Source organism: Brugia malayi (assembly GCF_000002995.4).
Source record: "Brugia malayi strain FR3 genome assembly, contig: Bm_v4_ChrX_scaffold_001, whole genome shotgun sequence".
Classification (NCBI taxonomy): Eukaryota; Metazoa; Nematoda; class Chromadorea; order Rhabditida; family Onchocercidae; genus Brugia; species Brugia malayi.
The window spans coordinates 17,905,202-17,928,280 of record NW_025062479.1 but is presented as its reverse complement, the minus strand read 5'-3'; the positions used below and the strand labels follow the sequence as shown (position 1 = coordinate 17,928,280).

Sequence of the window (23,079 nt, the reverse complement as noted above, 5' to 3'; positions counted from 1 at the left end):
TCTTATTTGGGCTTTGTGATATTGCAAATCCAGTATGCACGAAAAAATGAGGGAAGTTTAAAGTTGATAAAATATGAAATTAAACTCATTTTTGTTAAAAATTTAGTTGAAAAATAATGCATATTTTGTTCAATATGTTAAATTGCAATTTGAACACAATTTCGATTCAGTAGTTTTCGAAATTCCCATAAATTTTGAACTCATGCAATTAAGGATTAAAAATCACTTTATAGCATAATATCGCAATGAATGCTGAGAGGAAGATATCGACATATTAGGGGTAAACATCATACCACTTCGATATCAGCAATATGATTTATTGAGGTGAATAAAGGCCTATGGCTTGAGAAATGCTGCTTGGTATCTTTTGAAGTTCATTTTTGTAATGGTTTTTTACTACGCCATATTTCCCCATGTATTTTTTATGTTTTGCATATTTGTAAATTTTTTTCTTAGCTGGGACTATTTGACATAACTTTGACAGTGCAGAAAAATCCTCATCACTAATAATTATTAGTCAGTCACTGTTCTTCATTTATGATCATAAATTAGTAGCTGAGCAAAGATTTCAAGCAAAAGTTCTCTCCCTATTTTTTGATACTGATATGATGACTTTATGAAAAGTTTGGTTCAAAACCGATTCTGAAGAGGGAAGAGGACATTGGAGAAAATTAAGAGTTTGAATAAGAAGAGGAATGAAGAGAAAGAAAAAGACACAATCCCAAGATCTAATTATCGCTTTTGAAATTCTTATTAACCTTTATTCGTCTGCTTTCACTTTTATTCTTATCGACTGTGTTACTGTTTCCTTATGATGTTGAAATGAGTGCAATAACAATAACAATAATAATAATAATAATTTTGATAATAAGTATCGATGTGATAACTATTTTATCAGTAACTAACTGCAATAAACAGGAAGCATTTTTTTTCAGTATCCTTCTTATGCAATACAAAAAAATGATTTATCTAAAACATATTATTATACACAAGGTATTAATGCTACAGTTACAATAAATTGTTTTTTTATAAAATCTGTTGATCCATTGTTGATTCCGGATTCAATACCTGAGTATCACTAGAATTCTGAAACGATTGATTACCTTCATTAGAACAATTAAATGTTACCAAGATAATTAAGATAACTGTGCTTGATCTAAATAGCAGAATTACACTCACCTGTACCAAATCTCTTTCAAATTTAAGATTACTAATTATAATTAATGGCGTCAATCATATTTTAGCACAGTCAAGTTAAATCAGTAAAGGAAGTGATTATTTCTTTAAACTATTTAAAATGTGACAATGTTACCTCATAAACGGATGATAAGTTCCGCGGTGAGTAACTGCTGGTATACTGGCTTTTGGAGTGCTTCCTGCTTGTCACGAAACGTGCTGAACTTCTTCTAGAGCGAAATGTTGAAGTGCCATGTTCTGCCATAGACACGGGGTAATTTTGTCGTTCAGTCATCTCTCGCATTCCTGAATCAAAAGTTAGGTTCGCGTTTCTTCTCGACGGCACTGTCGAAACGTATTCCGGCAGAATCGGTTGACTGGTGTAGCACTGAAATAGCATTGTGAATTTTTAAAAAGTGCTTTGTGGTTGATGTGTTGTAGGTTAAAGCTATTCAACACTTTGATTCAAAAATATCAGTGACTGTGTTGAAGATAAGCTCTAAAAATAATTATTAGTATGTTGATGGCTCCTCGAAAAATATTCTGTTCATAAGTTCAGTTTTTTCTTTTATGTATATATAAATAAACGTGACCGCTGATGAGTGACAAGTTGTATCAATATGTGGGAAAATATGTTGATGGTAACCGTTCGCACTGTCTGAAGTGACAGTATTACAAATATACTTCTGGGAGAACATTGCAGTCATTGGTGTCAAGCCGCTTTTGCTTTCGTCAAATCCAGCTCTTAGCTGTAGGAGTTATATTGTATTAATTTCATTAGGAGAAGTATTTTTGTTCTGAAACAAGTGGGTCACTTTTCGTTACCTATACATTCGAGTTCTAAGTAACTACTGACTACATTTGGCTCTTTTTAATTTATCAAAAACAAAATACCTTAACCCTTCGCACTGAATTACTGCAGCTCAATAATTCGATTTAACGGCTCCATGAATGTGTGTAATGAAGGAAAACTCATTTCACTGAGGTATGATAAAAGCTAATCACTAAGTAAAATGAGTTTCAAAGCCTGTCATATTGATCTTTTGGATGGTTAACAAATTTTCTGCAGTAGTGTATTACGCAAAACACACCTGATCAACAAGACAAGCAATGAATATAACCCATGCTTGGCCCGCACCAGGTAAATCTCTAACAGCTTCTTGCACTAACACCACGTCAACAATAATTTCGCCAAGTTTCTCCCAGTAATTCCCTGTGAAACCATATGGTCGAAGTCTCCCATGTGCTTTACCTGCAAGCAAGATAAGCTTGAATTTGCTAATAAAGTATTATACTAGCTAATTTATAAAAAATTCAAATGACTGATTTTAAACTGTCTTTTAAAACTTGTGTTGTCTCTTCATGATTCGAAGTAAACTTGACAGATTACTCCTCTTGTCGTAAAAACGACACATTTAATTACATTCAAATCCTAATATTTTTGCCAGATGCGTGATGAGTCTATCACCAAATGTTTTTGTATTTGTAATCAATCTATGCCATTATCCTAAATTATGCTAATTACTTCCTCTTTTCTCACACAACAAAGACCTAATCTTGTTACCAGTCTTTGTTTCATGGAAATGATTTCCGGTTTAATTCTTTGTACAGTTTAATTCTGTATATAAACTAACCAACCTTCCCTACTAACCGTTATTTCATTCTATGTTTTTTGGAGTACTTTGATAATATTTCAGTGTTTTACAATTATATTATATTCAGTGTTTTACAATTATATTATATTTATTGCGCGTTGTTATGATGTTGATTTTACGTTAATTTTTAATGTTGATTTGTTGGTTTAATTACCCAAGTTTGAGCTCGGCAAAATAAAATATCTAGCAATCAATAAATTCCACGACATCTCTTAATTTCAGTCGTCATTTCAACTTATGTTTTCTAATAGATCCAGATAAAAAGTTTACAAACCCGATCCTATGTTAAAGCATATTTACTAAAATATTAAAATGCGTATTCAAACTAAGACTGAATTCACCGAGTAAGAAAGGGTCGTAGTCACTGCCTGTGTCGTTCCTTTCTTTGTCATTTACTTCCAGATTCTTAATCGCATAATCGATCAATTTCACTGTCTCCTAAAATCTTTTTTAACTCAATGCCTTTTCAAGAAAATAAAGAAAATGACCATTAATCTTCTTGATTATTCTAGCAGAAAAAAATTGATTTTCCTTTATTTTACCTAAATTGAAACATACCTTCGCATGATCTCTTGGTGTGGCTGTTTCGCTACGTGACATTGCAGACAAAAAGGTTCGTGTTGTGAACATTTCCCAAGTTCCGGGCAACTGCCTTAAAAGGCGCTCATAGACCTAAACGAACAATTGACTCGTTTCTTTATTGAAACGTACACTTTAGAGTTAAGTAAGATCCAATAAGAAGAGGAGACGGTAAGGAAAAGAGAAATAAACAAACGTTTAGACGTGAAATAGAGTTCCAAAAATTTATGAAACTATTGATTTTCGCCAAAAATTATGACTGTGCTTGGATGTAGTAAAATTGCAATCAGTCAAGTTTATGATTTCATAACTAATCATTTAATGACTAATGGTTTCAGTATTAAAGAGTAAAATGGATCTACAAATGGAAAGCACGCAAGGCATTATATGCTGATTATTTGTTTTTGTCTTATTTATCACTTCTTATTTTGCTTTCCTAGGTCCCAGTTTGTCTCGATCACTTGTGACTCATTAAAAACTTCGATTAAAATGATTAAGAAATGTTATTGATAAAGATATGTAGTATGAATAACCTCTTCGAAAACATTTCCAACTCGTTTTCCACCATTCTTTGTTTGCAAACGATGCCACGTGAAGCGAAGAAATCGTTTTTGAAGTCGGTTCAATCTTGAGTTATAATCATAATGTTTTAAAATCGGTCCTAAAGATAATTATAGAAAAATTATGGATATAAAAGCACCATGAAATAAAACTTCAAAATCTTAGAGAAAAATCATTTCCTGTTTTAAAAGTCATAACTTACCGATGATAGGATCGGACACACTTGGCATACTTGATGACCGGCGTATATGAGATGGCACTGCAAGATCGCTTAAGTCTAAATCTGTTTCGACTCCGTCTGGTAATGAGGTGTCTCTCTTTTGTCTAACTTTTCTGCAAATGAATGTTAAATGAACATAATAGCTTCATTGAAGAAGATTTTCCTTCCTGTAGTTTGTTAGTGTTAGAAAAGAGAATAATGACTGTCTTATAGTCCTGCATATACCACACCTCCATTCGAATGTTTCATGATCCTGCTCAACTCCTAAATTCTATGCAATATTTCAAAGTTGCAGTTGTGTAAGTTAATCTAGAAAATCGGCGATAAAATTTTGGAGCGAAATAATATCGTCGAAATGTTCATGACCAATTACATATAGCTTGAAGACATTTTATGTGATTTCATGGCAGATAGTCTAAGCAAAACTTAATTTTTTTTTTATTTAGCATGAAAACAAAAGTTGACACTCAACACGACACTCAATAGAAAACATAAAAACAAGAGGAGTGAAAATTATCATATTTATTAGAAAATTGACAGGTAATCAAAGTGACTCGTCCACACACATATATTACTATTTGAATGCAAATGAAACCGTATTTGCAGGCTTCACATAAATCCGTCGAATATCATTTATATATCCAAGAAAAACTATTATGCAGTTGAAATTTATTCTTCTAATTATTAGGAAAAAGAGCATTAATAGATGTGCACAAAGAAGCCATAATTTGTTTCAATAAAAACACCGCACTTCTTATTTCACTGATATCGATGGAACTTCACAAGTCAATGCAAACTGTTGCACTGATAATTATGATAATTAATATAATAACTACAGAAAAATTCATCGCTAGTTCCTTAGTTGCATAGCATAGAATAATGATAAGAGAATTCATTAAATATTTTCTACGATATTTACAGCGTTAAGGTACCTTCCTCAACAGTGTTGATCAAATCAATCATCATCCCTCTGTTTCGTTTCGGCATCTTGAGAATCTTTAGCAGACTCTGTTACCCATACATTTGTAGGAAAGGATGTTCATATTTTTCTTGCGATAAAGTCGGATATTACAATACCTTTTAAGATAACATAGTAATCTAAATGGGTTTGAAGTATTATTCTGCTATTAATTGGACTGATCCCAAAGAAGCGCTTGATTTATTGAAATTAGTGATATCTTAACAGGAAAGCATATGTTCATCTGGAAAGTATTTTTTTAAATTAGCGATAACAATAAAAAGTCCTATATCATAAAATTTTTGCAAACATTTAAATCAGTGCAGAGATTTAAAGCTGAACTTTCAGTTCATGTTTAAGCTCACTAGTCTAAGATCCGCACAATGCTATTTAATAGCAACAAACACAATTCACTTACTGATACTCAAAATTTTGAAGATGCAAAAACCTCAATGTTTATCATCAGTTGATTAACACTTATCGTTATCTTCAGCAATTAATTTTGTGTACGGAGGAGAAAATTCAAATATAAGTAGAATATTTCGGTCACTTGTTATCTTTTAATTAATTTAGCAGGCAAAAAATAAGAAAGTTTATTTAAACTACAGCTATCCAGCTGAGCCAAGACAAATTATTTTTGGCTTGCCATCAAGCTGTCTTCATTGACTTTAAAGAAAGAAAAATGATAAAAATATGAGAAAAGTGAGAAAATACAAAAAAGAAGAGATAATGATGGTATTATCAATCACGCAGAAAACATCGAGTAAGTCTAAAATGCTGTCTTGCTATCATGAATTACTTTAACAAACGAATCTCTACAGCTCAAAAAGTCTAGACTTGGTCTTGGCCTTGAAAGCAGCTAACAGTTGCAATAACTTTTTTTTTCTCTAATTAGGCTCATCTCAACAGTAACTGGCAGTTTTCAATTTTGTAAAACGTATCATACGCCGGAATCACTGGATGTGTCCTTCAAATGACATTTAATACAAAGAAAAAGAAACTTTTTTTTTTTTCATAAACTTCCTACTTTCCTAAAAAACAGGTTAGTTCATATCTGTAAACGTTCACATTGTTGTCCTAATTGATGAAAACCTGAGTGAAAAAACTCGGTCCTCGGTCAGTATGTGTTTCAAATGGGATAAATTTCCAGAAGCATCTACTGGACACTTATTAACAGACCATTTCATATTTTTTCATCGAAAAAGAGAACAACTTAGCCGAAGTAGTGAAATGTCACTTCTGTTGCTACTTAACGCAAGCTAACAATAAAGTGAGTTACTGCTAGCTTTTTGAAGTGTTAATTTTAATTAAAAAGATTAAAAAAAAAAAGATTTCCAGTACCGTGTATAGTCAAAATTCAAAATTATGCATCATATGTCAAGCAAATACCACTTTCATAATTTAATTGCATGGTTATTCACAAATGATCAATTAAGTATTGTATAAAGTTTCATCAGGTAGTCATTTTTTTTATTTGTTAGTCGTCAATTTGTAGTATTATAGCTTCAATACTTCCTATTGCTTTCGACTTTTTGCTTTCATTTCGAGTATGTTTGTTATTCTAATTCGCATTTGTTATTTTCTTTTTGAAACATAAACTAATAAAATGTAAAAGAGAAATGCGACCATCCTTTTGCATCCAACCTAAAAGTTGAATTGTGAAGGAAAAGATAATTCTGCTTATAGATTCCCAAGAAGATCAAGACATGAAATAAGTGTAGACAGTACTTACTACCACATTTTCTTCTCTGTCCTTAAGAATAAGATCATATGAGTATTACGTGCACCAACTCTGCCCCTCATAACAGGATTTCATTTAAATCAGATTTTGCTCTAAATCATACTGAAAATTCTTAATTACCTTATACTGGGTAGATATCAAAGATTCTAGGCAATCGAAATTAATAAAGTTTGCAAAAAAAAAAAAAAAAAAAAAAAAAAAAAAAAAAAGATAGAAATAGAAACTGAATGAATAAAAAGTCGTGGTAGAAAGTCAATAATAGGAAGTTAGTCGTCACTGTTAAAATTGTGTATTTCTTCTTGAATCATATCTGCTCTAAACTAATAATTAGTTTTCACTGATAATTAAAATACAAGAAAAAACTTGTGTATCTGAAAAAATTTTCCTTCAGGTTATTGATCGACAATGTAAATGTATTTCGTTTCTTACTGAAGATTTTTTAGAAGTTTAGTGAAATAGAATTTCAATTCTTCATTTATTTTCCTAACTATAATCATAACATGACAATCGAATGATCTGCAATGAAATTAGAAATTTGACTCAAATCTACTCAGGAATAACTAAAAAAAGAGAACTGTTGTGATGAAATAGCATGAAAGTTAGTAGCACTTTTCATACAAAATGTGTCGCAAACTTTGATCATCACTTGATTTGCAATGACTGTATGGGTAGTATCATTATTTGTCTTAGGTGAAAAAAAAAAACCTAGGTAATACAAGAAAACAGGATTGAAGAATAAACTCCAGAAATAGCGTTGTCTGGCCTGAACTAGCCAGAACATTAAGCTGTTTAGAAAGAAATTAGACTTAGACTGCTATCAGTTTTTACAAAAGTAATAATTCTTGTTGAATTACGAATACAATTAATTCAGCACTTAATTCTTCCTAAAATATAATTTGACATTCCAATTTTTATATAAGTATTACAGATTGAATATTTTATTACCTCAAGAGATTAATTAGTAATATTTGAAATGAAAAATGTAGAAATGGAAATAAGACCTGCAGGATGATGGCTGAGCTGTTGTATATGTCATATTCGCATTAGATGGTCCTGCTCCACACTGATAGTTGATCTAAATTGAAACTGATTCCATAAAGTTCTTCAAGTTCAAATTTCCACTCAATTTTTACGATGAATGCATTTGTATTACGAAACCTACACATTCACGAGGATAAATACTTAAAGCCTACTGCAAATTTCTTATTTCTCAAGTCTCTTTTCTTCTTTGCTTTCCAGCTGTTCTTATCCTCTCTCATATTGTTTACTGCACATTCCAAAACTGATTCGGAACGAACTGTTTTTTAACTTATTTCGTCAAATTTTAGAAAAACCTGTGACGTTTCATCCACAGACTTTTCCTTTTCCACCCGAGTTGCTAGTACACTTTGCCGAAGAATCGTCGCTGAAGGTTCTATTCCAGTCACTTCTTGTACTGCTTTTTTTTCAGTCTCAGCTTCAAGTTCTTGCAGTAATCTTCTGCCGCGTACTATTTTTGATATTAAAAACATATCTGAAACAATAATTACCTTAACATCATAATTGCAGAATGATAATCATATCAATATCAAACAGTATACGGTACGTATAAGGAAAGCATCACGCATAATTTGAAGAAAAATGGAGAAAATTAAGACCAGAGTTACCTGCATATGCAGATAACTTATGAAATTATGTTTATACATGTACCCAAATTAAAGAAGATGTTAATGTTGGATAATTACTTCTTTAATGATGTTTATTTTTTCGAAATTGGTAACAAGAAGTTGTTTTTTTCTCGTTTTCTTATTGGAGTACATTCGTCCTTATTGTCAACTCAAAGAGCTGGTAAATCACAATCACAATTTGTTTGACTTTTGATTTCTAGTACGCCTTCAGTTACATACAAAGTTTTTTGCATGTAATTGAAACTTTTTTAGGCCAAACATATCCAATTTAAATCAAAAGTATTGCAGCTTGAAACTTTTCTAACATGTAACTTAAATTTTGAATAGCGATAGCTTTACGGTTTTAATGTAAACTAACTATAGCTTTACAAGAATTATATATAAAACCATTTCAATTCTCTGGCTTGTAAGTGCTGGTCGTGAACTATAATTATTGGAAAGAATGACTCAGAAAACTTCATAGTTTTAATTTTGTGCTATGAGAAATCCTGTTGAGAAAGTATTTATGCCATTATTTATAGCTTTTTAAGCAATTATCATATAGCTAAATACACTATAACGTTTCATAAGATATTTTGAAGCGAAATATATCCGATTTATAGATTGCCAAATATCCTTGATTTCACTGTTTATTTTTACGTGCTACTGTTCCCGTGCTTCCATGTTCCGGGAAGTGAAGTTAGTGTCGTGGAGAGAGCAGATGAGAGTAGGGAGAAAGCATTTACAGGAGATCTGTCTCTTATGAGTATAGATAACTTTCAGTTTTTTACTCAAAAAAAAAAACTACCTAACAGGAAGTTAATGAATGATAACATGATCAAACTAGGGACAATAAATAGATATGGACGACGTCTTATGCCACGTGTAAGTTTCAATCAATATACTGCATCATGAAACGTCCAGTATTACTGGAATTTGGAAAAATGAAAACCAAAAACCTCGTCAGTAAATTTTTCCAGTGAAAAATGTAAAATTTCTTTGGAGATATTTTTTAACTAATTTGTAAAATAAGAAAAACTGCCGTCTCGAAAAAAGAGAAAGTATTTGTTGAATGGTTTGGATATCCTATTGGAAGAACAAGGCCTGAACAGAAAAAAAGCACCTGTTGGATAGTGCTGAACATTATACTGAAAAACAAGGCCTGAACAGAAAAAAAGCACCTGTTGGATAGTGCTGAACATTATACTGAAAAACAAGGCCTAAATAGGAAAAGCAAAACTAACAGCAAATAATAAATGGTTAACAGGAATGAACATTATAATGGTATCTAATATTAGCTAATTACTTACAGAATAGATCCACATTGGCTTAGCGTGAAGCTAATCACGTTTTCTGCAATACTGAAATTTTGCTGTTTTATATTAGAAAACATTAATATTAATGGATTTTATGTTCTCCAATAATGACTTATTACTTATTGCTTTTCTTATATTCATTTTAAACTAGAAAAAAGACATTATAAAAAATGAATTTTGAGCCAATTTTTTATTTGAAATCAAAATGGGAAATGACATAAAAAATTTTTCAAAATCTGTCACTCATAAAGTACTTTTCTACATAACATTGTCAAGTTCACAGCAATTTGAAGTTTAGTAAAATTACGGAGCAAAACTTTTTCTAGCTCTCATATGAGTCCAAATCTAACTATTCACAATTTAAAATGTCAAAGTTTTATATATGTTCAGTACAATTGATGAATATGAAATCCGTGTACAGTGGCTAAAACTTAAGATTGAAGAAAAACTTGAGAAATAGCAGTCTAGAAAATAATTTTAATGATTTATAATATCGACCTATTTAGTATTAATAGAAAAGTGTTTCAAAACTTTTCATGTCAAAGCCGCTAATTCATGACAGTAAATATAATGATATTATATTATTCCATTTCAATTTCGAGTCCTTATCAGTTTTTTAGTTTTAGCAACTAATATATGAGAGCCTTAGACAGGGATGATAAAAATTTATTGAAAACAAGTACAAAGAGTTATCAACTTTTCTTGCTGTGTTTCTTTTCAAAATGTAAGGAAAAAGGATGAAAAAAAAAATAATTGTACATTTAAATTTGTGAAATTTTCTATGAATCTATTTAAAAATTTTAACTTGCAAAGATGAAAAATTTCAAGTTTTTTATGTAATAACTTGTAGTGAAATGTCCTGTTTTTTAAATTCGATTTAGCTTTCAAAATTCTGTGATTCCGCGGAAGTATTTTATGGTGTTGCGATGGAAGGAGTGAAATAAATCTGGTCATTAAGAGAGATTTTTTATAAATTAACGACAGACTGGTAATGTTTCTTTCAAATTTCTTTTTTTTTCAAAGAAGTTTCAGCAAAATCTCGAAAAATGTGAAAAGTTTCAAACAACGCATCAGCTGATACTGATACAGGGGAGTATCAAATTGTGATGGGAAATGCAAGCATAACAATATCAACAAAAAATTGAATGAAATGAAAATACAGTGAAATAAAATAGCAGCTCCAAAAATCAGAACTTTGTGGTTCCTATTTTTCCATAGTCATAAATCATTCTTCCGTGAAAATGTGATGTTGGAGAAGTTATTTTCTAACTTCCTGGCCTATATTCAAATACCACTTATAGCTGTATTTTGTTGATTCCAGCTATTGCACACAATAATCTCTAATCACATCATTCGCTTAGAAAGTGGATAGAAATCGAAAGGCTGGATAAGATTCCACTTTTCTCACTGCACATTATTTGACCTAAATTATATGTGAAAGTGGTAAAAACTGAGTGCTTCAAAGGGAGGACAGTTACACTTCCAAATATTCTTATGAATGAGCTAACTGATGTTGTTGAGATATGTGATTTGAAGTACCAATGATGTCGGTGACAAGTACATTAAACAGAATTGCTTAATTACAAATCATATCTAAAAGATTCATTATCAGTCAGGTCCGTACTTAATAATATGCTGAAAGGGCAGTCTTGTTGAGGTCATCACCAAAGTCGATAGAGAATTTTAGGACATGAAAAATCCTTTTTCGGCTGTTACTGAAAATGTCGATAGTTCCCCACAGTTTCAAAATCATGTTTTTAAGAGCTGGAACAAATAGTACTGTAGCTGAAATCGATCCTGCCGTATCCGTGCTCATTCATTTTTGTTTTCGTTGCAGCTAAAATTAAATTCACTATTTTCTGAAACTATAAAATCACTATTAGAAAGTGATATAATAAAATGTCGCAAATAAATAACTCCACTGATCCATGAAAGCAAAGTATTTGCACCTACTTTATCAAATATTATTTAATAATTTCAAACACTAACAACAAATACTACCTAATAATTTCAAATAAACTATTAATTTGAAATATTCAATATGAATATTGGATAAAATAGCACAACGCAACTTACAATGGATTTTACGTGTTTAACTCATAGCTATGAAATTATATTTATATATTTAAGTGTAAAAAGAGAACTGTGAATACAATAAAAAGTTGCCGAATAAATTCAAACACAGAAAACATACATTATCTTTACTGCAAACATGTATTTTTTGCAGTAAAGATAATGTAGAGCTAATACAGAAGCACACATACTGCCTTACTTTACTTATGTCAGCTATATTTTTCAGCGTTATATCATTCATGTAATGAAATATTAAATTTTTGCTAAAGAACGACGAAGGAAATGGCAAAATTAAGAAGTGGTCATATATATATATATATATATATATATATATATATATGATAAACTAAACTCACATTACATTCTTCAAATTAATGCGTTTATAACAAAATCAAAAAAAAAACTTAACCAACGTTAACGCTAATATTAACTAGCGCTATATGATTTAACGAATGCTAATATTCAAAATAAACTAATATAGGCTTAAGTCTAATACACTTTTATAGTTTCATATCAAATAACTTTCTGAAAATAAGTAAGGAAATTCACCTTTCACTTGCAACTTCTTCAAGACTGGCTCTTTCCCACATTCCCTATTCTTTTTATCAGCTGTTAAAGCACATAAGTACGAAAAGTTGTCACTTTTCATCAGAATCTCATAATTTCTTTCAAGAGGAGAAATCAAAATACCAAATTTAAGAATAAATCTAACTATAGGTAAGTGTAATTAGAAGAAATGAAATGAAGTATAAATAGAGGAAGAAGTGATTGATAATAGAAATGCTAATGCTAGTAGTGGAATTGAAAAGGGAAAAAATTTTTGTTTTACGAGCTTTCTGCTAATAAGAGCATGTGATGTACTGGGCTTGCTAATATAATTATGGAGAATGCTTTTTGGACCAAAATTAACTGACCAAAGACAAGATGGAAAAGTGGTATCCTCCCAAGCACTGCTAGTGAAGTGCTTCACCTGTCCGTGACCAATGTGAACTGTGGTCAGTAGATTTCGAATGATTGCAATGGAACGGTTGTTCATCACAAAGCTATCAAGGGAGTTGCATAGTATTCTTCACATCATTGACAAGACATTGTCACAGCTGCAAAAATCTCTCAAGAACTTCAATCACTAAGGAAGTTTATAGAATTTCTGTGAAGACGACATGATCTTCAGTTCTGTAAACCAGATGCTTCTCTCAATTTCGGACAGTAACAATTCCGGCGAAGTCTACTGCTGTATTATTATATCTAACCTGTAACCTGTAACCTGTAACAGTCTTGCCATTGTTGTCTTTTGTATGTCTTTTCTATTTTAATGAACTACGAAAAAATATCTCAAATATTCACCAAGTCTGACTTATCATACAGTACTGCTATTCAAAATCAACATCGATTCCATTTTTCCTGTTCATTTCATACCATTTCCGTCCTGACTGATCAGTACATATACTTATACTAACCGTTTCAATCTGATAACCCACGAATAACTGTATTTGTTAGACATCTGCTTTATTAGAAGAGAGCCCTGTAGAATAGGTTGTTAGACATTTTCCTTATTCTCTGCTCATATAAACCACATAAGAGCATTAAAGAGCCCACTGAGTTGTCGATGCCCTTACACAACAAAGGGAGAGAAAGATTGAATCAAATACTGCTTGATTTACTACTTATGGAAACATTGGCCACCTAAATTGGAAGGTCACAGTATACTGACAATCATTAATTGTCAGGATTTCTGACTTTAATTAATGATTATATTTTAACTGTAAAGTACGAAACTTCTTTCTCATTTTTGGCGAAATAGATAAACTACTCTTAAATAGAAATTATGCATTGAAACTGCATTTCGCTGATCTCATCATTTATAAATGTTTGATAATGGACATTCCATGAGGGTGTTGCGGTTATCCTTTTACTGATAACTCTCTCTATCACTTGTGGTATTTGATCAAAACATGAAGTACCATACATCCAAATGCAGACTGGAAATTCATTCTTTATTAATACAGTATTAGACATTCTAGTTTCTGAAATGGTACTTTCGTCTAATATAAGGGGCAAATGTAATTCACGAATATCCCCACAGAAAGAAAAATTATCCCACATTTTAAGCTAAACATGCAACTTCAACACTGCAAAATGTTAGTGCTTTCGAATTGAAGCAAACGAATCACTTCCGTAAGGCAATACTTCCGTTATCTGATTAACAGTACATTTTCCCTCACATGTTCTATTTAAACCACCCAGCAACATGCCTATAGCTTGTGTCAACTAGCATGAGGATAGCATGTTCGAGTTGAAGAAGCATATACTTCTATTTCCAGTCCACAAGCCTGCAGTTCGATGCACACTCATAGCTTGCACTTGCACATGCTATTAGGGACTACGTACTCATTCGAGTGACTATTTGAATAGCAGTTGAGAATGAATTGATGTAAATTCACGAGAGTGTGTAATATTCATTCAGATGATGATTTCTGTTATGTTTGAGCACGTACTGAGCAAAAAATGAAGATATTTTGCTTACTAATAATCTCTTAGTAATCCTTTCAATTTCCTGAAATACTCATTGCAGAACTATGTTCTTTCAAAAAATTGCACATTTATATATATATATATATTTCTGTTATGCATCGAGTTAATGAATTGATGTGGTGCTTAGCAGAAGTTTAAATGTGAGGAAAGAATTTCAAATATTGTCTTGTAAAGTCAACTTATTAATCTAAACTAAATCATTCCAAGCTTATTATCAGTAAGGGATACCTATTTCCAAACTAAATAACATGAAACAAATCAAGTGAACAAAAGATAAAGGATTCCGGTATGTATTCTGTCGGAAAACCGAAAAAAATATTTATTACACAGTAAGTGTTTAGAATAATACTAATGATTCATCACTACAAACCACTTCGTTATTCCTTTGTTATATCCCATTTTTTTTTTGAAACAATGAATCCTTTATCTAAACCTCAAATAGTAAATGTACATCTGTCTTCACTGTAAATGTTAATCTGCTAAGCCAACCCAGCCCACTTTCTACATCCTTAAAAGCCTTCTTTAATCTGATAACAACAACGAAACGATCGGTGCAGTCTTCTCTTCCTCCTACTCACTCAACAGTACCACTTACTCCTTTGCTGTTTCAATTATTCGACTATAAAAATGCGGATATATATTTATTGTATCGAATCACATTTATAGAGAAAAATTATCTGGCAGTCAAAATTTCACGACATGTCCGGAAAACGAGCATATTATTTGAATCCATAATATATGGACTGTTGTGAACAAAATAGCTGTTATTAATACCATTACACTGTTGTTGTCAGCAAATGAAGATGAACTGCTCTCTGCACCTTAAATTCTTAGCTGCTTCCTAATAATTTATTTGAATTTGATAGTCTGGTTTCCATCTCAGAAATCTTGTAAATCCACTAGTATATACTGGTCCAAAACTTGACAGTATTACACCTGCAGCACTTATTTTGCAAAGGTTATGCCGATGCCATTCGACTGAATCACAAAAAGCTATTCAGTTGAAGCACTATTCGATTTTTTTTTTTTTTTTTTTTTTTTTGGACATACTAGTATGTTATTTTAATATTAACAAGTTCAGAAAAGAAATTTCTACTTTGGGAAGGAGCTAGAAAGCAGTTAGGTATTGGTAGCAATGGTACACATAGAAAATAAATTTTAATAGAAGAAAACGACGCTGTAGTACGATTAACACTTTCTTTGTTCTTCCTCACTTATTTTATAACTATATTCGGTCTTTTAGACTAAAAGAACTAAAAGTACTAGCTGAGATGTTTCACTTTCTCCAAATAAGAGAAGCTAAGAAAAATAAGCTATGCAATACTCACTGAAATACTAGTCGGAGAAGAAGCTAATCGATAATCCATCTATTAAACTTATAAAATTTCTGATATGATTCACCATTAAGTCAGCATGATTAAATTTGTAAAATGCTCCTTTTCAATCCCAGCTGATGTGCAAAGATGTGATATTATTTTTTGTGAAGACACTGTATCAGTGAATGGCTGCAGTTTTCCTCCAGTGTATGTGCCACAACGCTATGTTGTACTAAAACGAAGTATTTGAATTTTTATTAAAAGCTCTATAATAGAGAAAATAAGTGAATTAACAGCTTGATCATATGTTGTAGAGATTGGAAATCTATGCTCCCAACGTACCACTGCACGGTAACCAGATATTCGGGATAGTCACAGCATGAATTTTGATATGTATGTATTCCTCTGGCAACTGATCGATAATCAGTTAAAGTTATCACCTGCTGTTGTTGTTCAAAAACTACAATCAAAAATAGCCTTATCAGATAGGAGTGGTTATTTTCCAGTTATGGATGCGTATTTAGAAAAGTGATAAAGCTGTTTTGATAAATGATAATAACGATCCACTGCTGCTTCTCAAAGACAAACTTCAGACAATCAACAGGTGCATGGATTGTGATTGCCGTCATCGCCATCGTCATAGAGATAATATATGTGTACATAATCAGTACATAGTATATCTAATAGCTCTGAAGAAATGTGTCAACTAACTAACCTGCAATATGATATCTTCAAGAGTTAGTAAATTAAAATCTGCACCACGTTTTGGGTTGAAGAACCATTTGACGGTAGCTAATTGTCATCAAAAATATAACAAACAACTTTTACTTAAGCTGATTATTCCGTATTTGAAAAACAAAAAAACAAAACTGATGAAAGAGCAACCAATTCTGAATTTGAGAATGAAAAAAAATTTTGTGAGATTTTCTATGAGTAAAGAAAGTTCATGCATAGATTATGGTTGCACTTCTCTTCTTGACAACAGTTCATGTTATTCGTATTCACTTCTGTTATTCTAATCTGAACTTCTGCTATGTGCTTACCACGAAATCGATGAATAAATCATACGCACAACTAGTTTGCTACTATCTTTTTCATTTAATTAGTTGACATTTTTATGTGTTTTTGTTTAGAGATCATATATTTATTTAAAGGATCTATGCAGTAAACTAAACTGCTGGTCATCTCACTTTACAACATTAATAAATCTAGTGCTATAATCACATGTGTTAAGAATATTTCATCATTATCGTAAATGATTAGTGAAGTCTTTTAAAGGAGTTGTTAACCATGAATACAGTTATAAAATTAAGACAATGCATTGCAAAACAAGTGAAAATAAATTATTCATAGGCTGACCTTATATGACATTCAGCTGAGTGAACTCTGACTTGAAATTTATATCAGTCCTGTTAAAGGCAGCATACCTATTCGTCCTTTTTCCTCAAAAGCTCTGTTTAATCATTTTAGGCACCTGATGCAGTTAGTTAGTTATTGTGCGCAAGAATAATGGACATCGAACCCGTCTACAATGTTATGATACACTACTTGTATCAAAGTAGATTTGAACAGAATGATTAAAATTTAACAGAATTCAGAATAATTATTTATGTCGTAGGAGCATACTTTCCGATAGAAACCAGCAGCACTTACGCCTTTCCACGTAGTACGCTGAAATATTTCAGATTAAGTGGACCTATATCCGATAGTTGGGAATCAGATTAACATTTTAGTTATAAAATGACCCACATTGACATTCTAGAATAAGTGATGTTATTTCAAAATCTACTTCTACTATGTAGTTTTTGCAAGTGTTAAAGTAAGTTGAAAAAGCTTTAATTCAGAAAGACATGTATTCAGTAATCTAATTGGTATACCAAACATACCATAATTAGGTAATTATTTTCTCGGGTGTATTGGAACGTTTCATGGTCTTCTGGATTTTCCACACGTATCACATTTTCTGTCATCACTACGCCATCTTGGCTTATATCTAGTGTTACCTACAAATGATACATTTGTAACATAGCTTTTTCATGACTACTTACTTAATGAACGCATTCCATAATTATATTTTTGTGTTTCTGAGCAAAGCAGTAAGCAGTATAAATGTCGATAGTAATTTATAAAAGGTAGAAAATTGTAGGTTTCCAGGTATCCAGACATATTTCTTTCATATTGTAGCGTACACTGCAAAGTAATTTCTAAATTAATTGTGCAGATAAATCATCTGCGTTCGTGCAATAAACTTTACCGCATTAGCTTATAACGAAGTAAAATTAACAAATTGCATTACGCTCGATAAAACTATTTATTGGATTAGCAAAGTTTCTATTGTAAGTTTCGTGCAACCGTGTTTTGAGTTATTTTTTCAAATTATTTTGTTCACTTGTAAAAATTATATCATATGAATAGCATACATTAAACAAGCCATCCTCCAAATGATCAGTTAAGAACGAAGTACCAAGTTCGAAATCCGTGTAAAGAACATTTTTCTTCCACGTGAGAGTTTCCATATCGTATCGCAAAGGCAAACCTGAAGCTGCCTTTCGAATTATTTTCGTGACACTTGCAATTAGGATAAGTCGACGTGTAAGCCATTTGTAACCTGAAAAAGGTTTGCAGTTACTAAAGAACATGATAATAATGATTGGAATTCTCGACTGTTAAGATCTAATAAAGATTGAGCAATATGCAACATAATTTTTTCCAAGATAATTGTTCAGATTAAAAGTACAACATGCTAGTGCATGTCAGTGCATTGTTGCAAAAATGGCTATATTCCGTCAAACTAATATTTGATAGCCAAAGAACAAGTTGAGAACAGGATTCTAAAGAATGACTGAGATATTCAGATGAATATAGCACACCTCTAGCAGTAAGGTATTCATCCAGATTAGTAGACTTTTCGAGCGTATATGTTCCAAAAAATACATTGGGCAGTTTTTTGGAATCAGTGGAAAATGAATAAGGGAATGTAAGTAACAGTAACGATGGCAGCCATGAGAAGTTTGGCTTCATAGAGTGATAGCCTGCAAAAGTACATCCTATAAATAACTTTATAAGGTTATGAGAATGAGTTAAACAAAAGTATTGAAGAATTATTGCGTACAACAATTTGATTCTTGGAAATCTATTTCAAAAACTAAATTGCTAAAACAGCGGTTCTAAAATGTAAGAAGCGAGTCAAGAATCTAAAGTGTCGACAGATTTGGGGATTTTAGCTGAAAGGATATGAATAGGTAACTTATTATCCCCAATTTCAAATCTTATGAAGAATCAAATGATTTCAATGTAAAGGAAATTCTAATTAGTAGCAGCATAATCAAGCTCATTAGTGGTTAAAGGAAATTATTGAAGCTTGATTAATCAAGTTTAGGGTTATTGATAGAAATTGTCACCTGAGACTATTTGAAAGAGAATTAAGATCTGTACATACAATGTTATTTCCACATTCTTACCAACTTATCATTTTTATTATTGGAATCAAGATGTATGGCTCGGAATGGAAAAAGGATAGGATTACTAAAAAGTTTATTGGGATAAAGTATAAGTCAAAAAAGATTTTAGCTACTTTTGAAAAAGTTCTAAGCTGACACGATTACTTCTAGCTTCAAGTTACTCGACTAATTTGATTTTAGCGACGTGTAACGAACAAGTTAATAGGTCGTGAATATCACCTTGAATTACCTCTCTCAAAAATAAAAGCGATGATAAGAGTTCCGAAAAGGTTTTTGAAACTTTATCTTTTTATTTTCGCAACGATCTATACATATAATCTGGAATTTGGGAAATATAAACTGAGATGACCTGGTTTGCACAACCCTTTACCTTTTCCGTTGTTCATTTTTTTTCCGTTTTGTTGTTATGGATGAAAATGACAACCCTTGTGCATCCCGAATTTGTCAAAAATTTCATAACTATTAATTCTTGGCATTATTTGAGATGCTCTCACTTGCTCATTGTTTCTTCATTAGAAATTATAGTCTTCTTCAAATATTTCTTTTATACGTTTTTTGCATCAAATATCAATCGTAGCGAAGAAATAATGAGAAGTCCTTTTAAATGGAACTGTAATATGCTCCGTTCTGTTTTCAAGTCTTATAGAGGACTAAATTATCACCTTGCTGCAATCACATCAGTATTCATTGTTTCACTGACTGATCCAGAAAGGTTAAATTTCTTAATAGCGTCATTGATTTTACAATGTTGATTGTTACACTTCTTTATCGCGTGAATATAGCTCTAATAATTAATATGTAATAATATTGTAAATAGAGCAAAGTGATTAAAATTTGAATCTAGCAACACTTAAGGACGATTGGTAACAAAAATGAATGAATGATGAGCTAGCTTTATGTCAACATTCAATAAATTGACATTTGTAATAATTTTAGAAAGATTAAAAAAATCTTTTTTCTTTTCTTTTTAATAGTAAAGCGACCTTAGCTTCTTGGAACGTTACAGGAGATACCACAGGGAGATTAACAAAGTTAAAATGAACTGGACAAATCAGTGGATGAACAAATCACTAAACAAATGAACAACAAATAACAAATTCAGAAATGAATGAATCAAATTCAAAAATGTTTAGAAATAAGTGTAATTTAATCCTACGAAATATTTGAAATAGTGTGATCAAAGAATAATCAATCAAAAAGTGAATTGTTGCATACCAATCACCTAAATGCGCACTGACGAAAAGGAATCATTTCTCGAGGCGTGAAGTGCTGGGAGATTATAATCGAGGACAACTGCACCCCCACATGATTTGATGTAATAGAATTCAGATAACACTCATTCCAATAATATAATCGTTGAATTTTATACATAAGGAATGAACAAACAGAGATGGATCTAAAAACACTTCTTGGCTTGCTAACTTTTCATTCATTATCTCTAAACACAGCTAAATATGAATAGAGCTAGTTAGAAAATTGGCAAAGACTAAATACGGAATAAAAGCAAGTCAAGATGAATTTGCTGAATTTGATAGTGAACTAAACTAAATAAAATGCATTCGATGATTGGTTTATTGACTTAATCCAATTCGCATTGATTTAATCTAATTCATCCATATCTTTCATATTCACAAATAATGCTTAACATAAATCATTTCGCTTGCACTGCAAACACATTGTTCGGGTTAATAGTGTAACATGCAAAAGTAAAGTGTAATGAAATACTGTTTGAAATATAAAGAGATTTGTTCTTGATTTATATATACTTTGTTTTATCTGTTTAATGGAAGTAATTGTGGCTGAAGTATGGAAGGACCTGAACTGCAAGAAGAGCGGTACGTCGATATGTAATATAAAAATATGCAATAATTCGAATCAGAAAATTCTTTAAAATTTGTAACTATCTACTACACTTACATGCTACAACCTCCTACTCGAAATACCGAACTGAGATGCTCGTTGAATGCTGTTGTTCATATACGTTATCCTATGAAAACATCGAATTATGTTGCTCCGATAAGCTTTTATTCATCACTTAAACATCTAATACTAACAGCTACCACCAGATAAAAACTGATTTTATTGATGAATAACTGATGCTCATTGCAGTGACAATTCCACTTGTCTCATCACCATTGTTATCACCGTGGAGAGTATAACTCTAAAGATTAAAACGACTGCGACGCTGATCTCTTAACTTCAGCAAAATATACTTGCACTCGCAGAGTTTGCTGTTTGTCTGTTATCATTAGCTATTGAAAATGTATGAAGTAAAACAGGTATAAAACTGATTTATGCTGAGCTGTTTGATATGAAAGCAACGTTGACGAGCAAAAGGACTTTAAATAAAAGATGATGGAATGAAATAATATTAAGTTATTGCTTCTTGTAATAACGTTTTGCCGAAACTCCTTTACAGGTCATTTTCTGAAACAAATCAATAGAGTAACCGTATATGCTGTTTATATAAAATATTATATGGCCTTTTTAAAGCGAAATGAGTTAAAAGTGATTCAATCAATATTAAATTGTTAACATTCGAACCTTCATGGTAATCTTACCATGATCAAGTAATCACCATCTCGATAGTATTCATAAGTCTCGATGTCCCTCGGATTATCCACCTTGACATGTGTCTCTGTCAATACGTTGTCTAGATCTTTTAGATCGAATGTTATCTAGAAATTTTCAGAAAAAATTTTACCCAATAATATTCAGCGGTGGTTTAAAAATCATAAGCATGTAATGCAGAATAAAGCCACTTTATATAAACACAATATTTAACAATTTATTAATATAAACTGTATAAACATTCTAACAATTATAAACAATTCACGAAATTCTTCGGACGGTTATATTCAGTCAGAATTCAATCAGTTTTTGAAGTTACAACTAACCATTTTCCACTTACTAAATCATACAATTGCAGCTTTACCTTGTGTTGTAAGCTATCTACAGCTTCTGCTGTGAATTCTTCGCCTAGAGCCCACTCAGCAAATAGTGTATTTTTTCTTTTTGTCAAATTTTCCATATCATAGCGATTCGGCTTCTGGGAATTCGCCTCGCGAAAAACCTTTGTGACACTAGCCAATTTGATTACTTGCCGCATGAACCATCCGTAACCTCAAGTAAAACATGACACACTGTCAAGTTTTTTAAATTAATAAGTTGATTAATTAATTAAACAAATAAGTAAATATACGACATAATCTTTTGGAGAAAGAAATTTTTGAAAAAATTAATAAATGTGATTGTAGACCCTTTGCTTCGAGATATTGATCGAAATTTTCGTCGCGTTCAAGTACAAAAGTACCCAGAAACTTTTCTGGAAGTGCTTTGGTATCAGACGTTGCAATTTCTGCTCCAACTTTATCGAAAAGCACATTTAATACAATCATGATAACTATGAATCGTAACATCATGAGGACCTTCAAAGTCTTGGTTTTGACGAATAGAGCACTCTCATGACATTATGTTTTTCGATGCATTCAAAAATTGCTTAGCATTATTAAATATTAGTAATGCTTATGAAGTGATTAAATTTGATCAGAAACTGAATTATAAAACTGCTTTGAAACTAAACATCACATTTAGAAACTATCACTGAACATCAAGTAAAAAGTTTGGCATTAAAATATTTTAGACATCACGCTGTGATGCAAATGTTTCACCTACGTTGTACCAATTATCGCGTAAATGAGTAAAAAACAAAAAATAAATAGTGGTTTGCTGACTTCACCGGTTTCTTCTGCTTTATCAATAAATACAACGCAGACGTGGAAAACAAAATCCCTGCGTAGAAATAAGGGGACAGTGTAATGTTAACAGAGATCTAGCAAGATTTG

General features: G+C 31.5%; 3 protein-coding genes across 5 annotated transcripts; all 3 read right to left on the bottom strand.

Moving 5' to 3' along the window:
• Positions 1–1,026: 1,026 nt before the first annotated feature.
• Bma-glb-16 (Uncharacterized protein) lies at positions 1,027–8,401 on the bottom strand (the record flags this gene model as incomplete). Of its 2 annotated transcripts, XM_043075252.1 has the most annotated exons (10): positions 1,027–1,086; positions 1,313–1,564; positions 1,770–1,925; positions 2,268–2,428; positions 3,173–3,269; positions 3,390–3,503; positions 3,944–4,071; positions 4,174–4,304; positions 7,892–7,965; positions 8,225–8,401. In XM_043075252.1, the coding sequence occupies 10 exons, from the start codon at positions 8,399–8,401 to the stop codon at positions 1,027–1,029; spliced, it is 1,350 nt and encodes a 449-aa protein (XP_042931186.1). The 2 variants fall into 2 exon arrangements, with proteins under 2 accessions (XP_042931186.1, XP_042931187.1); XM_043075253.1 differs by lacking the exon at positions 8,225–8,401 and having other exon boundaries at positions 7,892–7,926.
• Positions 8,402–17,357: 8,956 nt separating this feature from the next.
• Positions 17,358–18,794, bottom strand: Bm9555 (Uncharacterized protein; the record flags this gene model as incomplete). Its single annotated transcript, XM_001898020.1, has 4 exons — positions 17,358–17,444; positions 17,660–17,776; positions 18,194–18,381; positions 18,644–18,794. 4 exons carry the CDS (start codon positions 18,792–18,794, stop codon positions 17,358–17,360), a joined length of 543 nt encoding a protein of 180 aa, XP_001898055.1.
• A 2,816-nt stretch (positions 18,795–21,610) lies between these two features.
• Positions 21,611–22,656, bottom strand: Bm3962 (FAB1, identical; the record flags this gene model as incomplete). 2 transcript variants are annotated; one of them, XM_001898019.2, is made up of 4 exons in its annotated part: positions 21,611–21,661; positions 21,796–21,912; positions 22,170–22,357; positions 22,494–22,656. In XM_001898019.2, the coding sequence occupies 4 exons, from the start codon at positions 22,654–22,656 to the stop codon at positions 21,611–21,613; spliced, it is 519 nt and encodes a 172-aa protein (XP_001898054.1). The 2 variants fall into 2 exon arrangements, with proteins under 2 accessions (XP_001898054.1, XP_042931185.1); XM_043075251.1 differs by lacking the exon at positions 22,494–22,656 and having other exon boundaries at positions 22,170–22,343.
• Positions 22,657–23,079: the final 423 nt, after the last annotated feature.